This window comes from Ceratina calcarata, unplaced genomic scaffold, assembly GCF_001652005.2.
Source record: "Ceratina calcarata isolate Rehan_Ccalc_2016 unplaced genomic scaffold, ASM165200v1 scaffold25.2, whole genome shotgun sequence".
Taxonomy (NCBI): Eukaryota; Metazoa; Arthropoda; class Insecta; order Hymenoptera; family Apidae; genus Ceratina; species Ceratina calcarata.
This window is the reverse complement of record NW_017147018.1, coordinates 31970-33406: the sequence shown is the minus strand read 5'-3', so window position 1 is coordinate 33406 and position 1437 is coordinate 31970. Positions and strand designations below refer to the sequence as shown.

General features: G+C 45.9%; 1 protein-coding gene across 1 annotated transcript in view; it reads right to left on the bottom strand.

Annotated features, from left to right (window-relative positions):
* LOC108623017 (uncharacterized) overlaps positions 1 to 1437 on the bottom strand; it is a 3730-nt gene that overhangs the window by 775 nt on the left and 1518 nt on the right. Inside the window, exon 2 of the mRNA XM_018021256.2 lies at positions 1082 to 1260. Within this exon, the coding sequence (XP_017876745.1) occupies positions 1082 to 1260 (179 nt within the window). The remainder of the gene's footprint in view (positions 1 to 1081; positions 1261 to 1437) is intronic.

Genomic DNA, 1437 nt, shown 5'->3' with positions numbered 1-1437 from the left:
AAAAGCAGTCAAAATGACTTCTTTGGGCAATCTAGTGTTAATAAATGTTCCATTTCCTTGACCATTTCTCAAAAACTCCACGTGGCTGCACCCTCCCCTATTTATGGCAGGAGCAAGTCATAACGTTTGAGATCGCAAAGGCATTTGGCAAAGTATATATTCGAGCATCATCGATTTCTTAACGTCCCGCGCGCAATCACGCGTCCGAGGGTGGCATTATTCACTTGGAAACAAAGCGTTGGCCACCGAAATCTCGAGGCGAGGCTCGAACCCGACCGCTTTATCGTTAACGCGATTCAGAACCGCACAATCGTGGCGAATCCACGCAAAGCTACGGCCCTTTCACCGCCACCCTCGCTTTCTACCCCCGTTCTACTCCGACCGAGAGCGACGAAAGCTCGGTTGGCCAACGTTTAGCTTTGTTTCCTCGGCCAGCTTCTTCTTGATGGGTCCAAAAGAGCCGTACACAGGACATAATAAGAGAAAGGAAATGGGAAACAGAGAGAGAAAGGAGGACTGGTCTGAAAGGGTTCTATCGGTGGCCGGCGTTCAGCGATCGCCTTCCGCCATTTTTACCGCAGCCGACGTTTGTACACGACCGAAGAAAAAAAAAACGGATTCGAGAGGCCAGCCACTTAACCCTACCACGGCATTGTCGTTCTCCGCGATTATCCGCCGAGAATCGGACGAGTGGCTGGGCTCTATCGACGGTAAAAATTCGAGACCAACTTGTTTTGTTTACGAAATACCCACTTCGGGCCGCGAACGAAAATCAAGTGGCCCTTAATGCAACGGAACAATGCAGCGCGCTCCTTCAACTACACTAGAGAGAAGGGACCTTTTCTTTTGATAGGGACGAAAAAATACTTAAGGCAAACCTGCCGCCAATTGGCAGGCCCTCAAACGATTTTCACGTTTCGAGGAAAAGGGCCAATTGTCTACTAAATTAAATGATTAAAACGCCGGTTTTGGGTTAAATAGGAGTCGCGGTTTTAACCAACGAAACTTGCGACGAGTTCTATTTTAATGGAAGGGATCAAGGGAATCGATTCTTATTTCTTTTCCTATTTCGTTTCCTCACCTTCCCAAGAGAAGTTCCACTTTCCGGTATAGCTGTCTTCTGCTTCGGCGATGATAATCCTCGAATTTGGTAGACAGCACGCTCTTCGACGGCAGCTCCCATGCCTGGCCGGCTGTTATCCCAAATGCGGAGAATCCTGATGGTTTCGCGTACGCGGAGAACGTCAGGCAGTAAACCAACTGCGAATTCAAATCGAAATTACATGAAATTATAAAATCATATGCAATGTAAAAATGTTAGTAAACTGCAAGCGTTACATTGTTGCATTTCTTATAAGTTGGAAGAGACAAGATCAAAGTTCTTTTTCTCAAAATATCAAAAAATGAACTAAATAAAAGTTGTTTTTCTTCTAATTT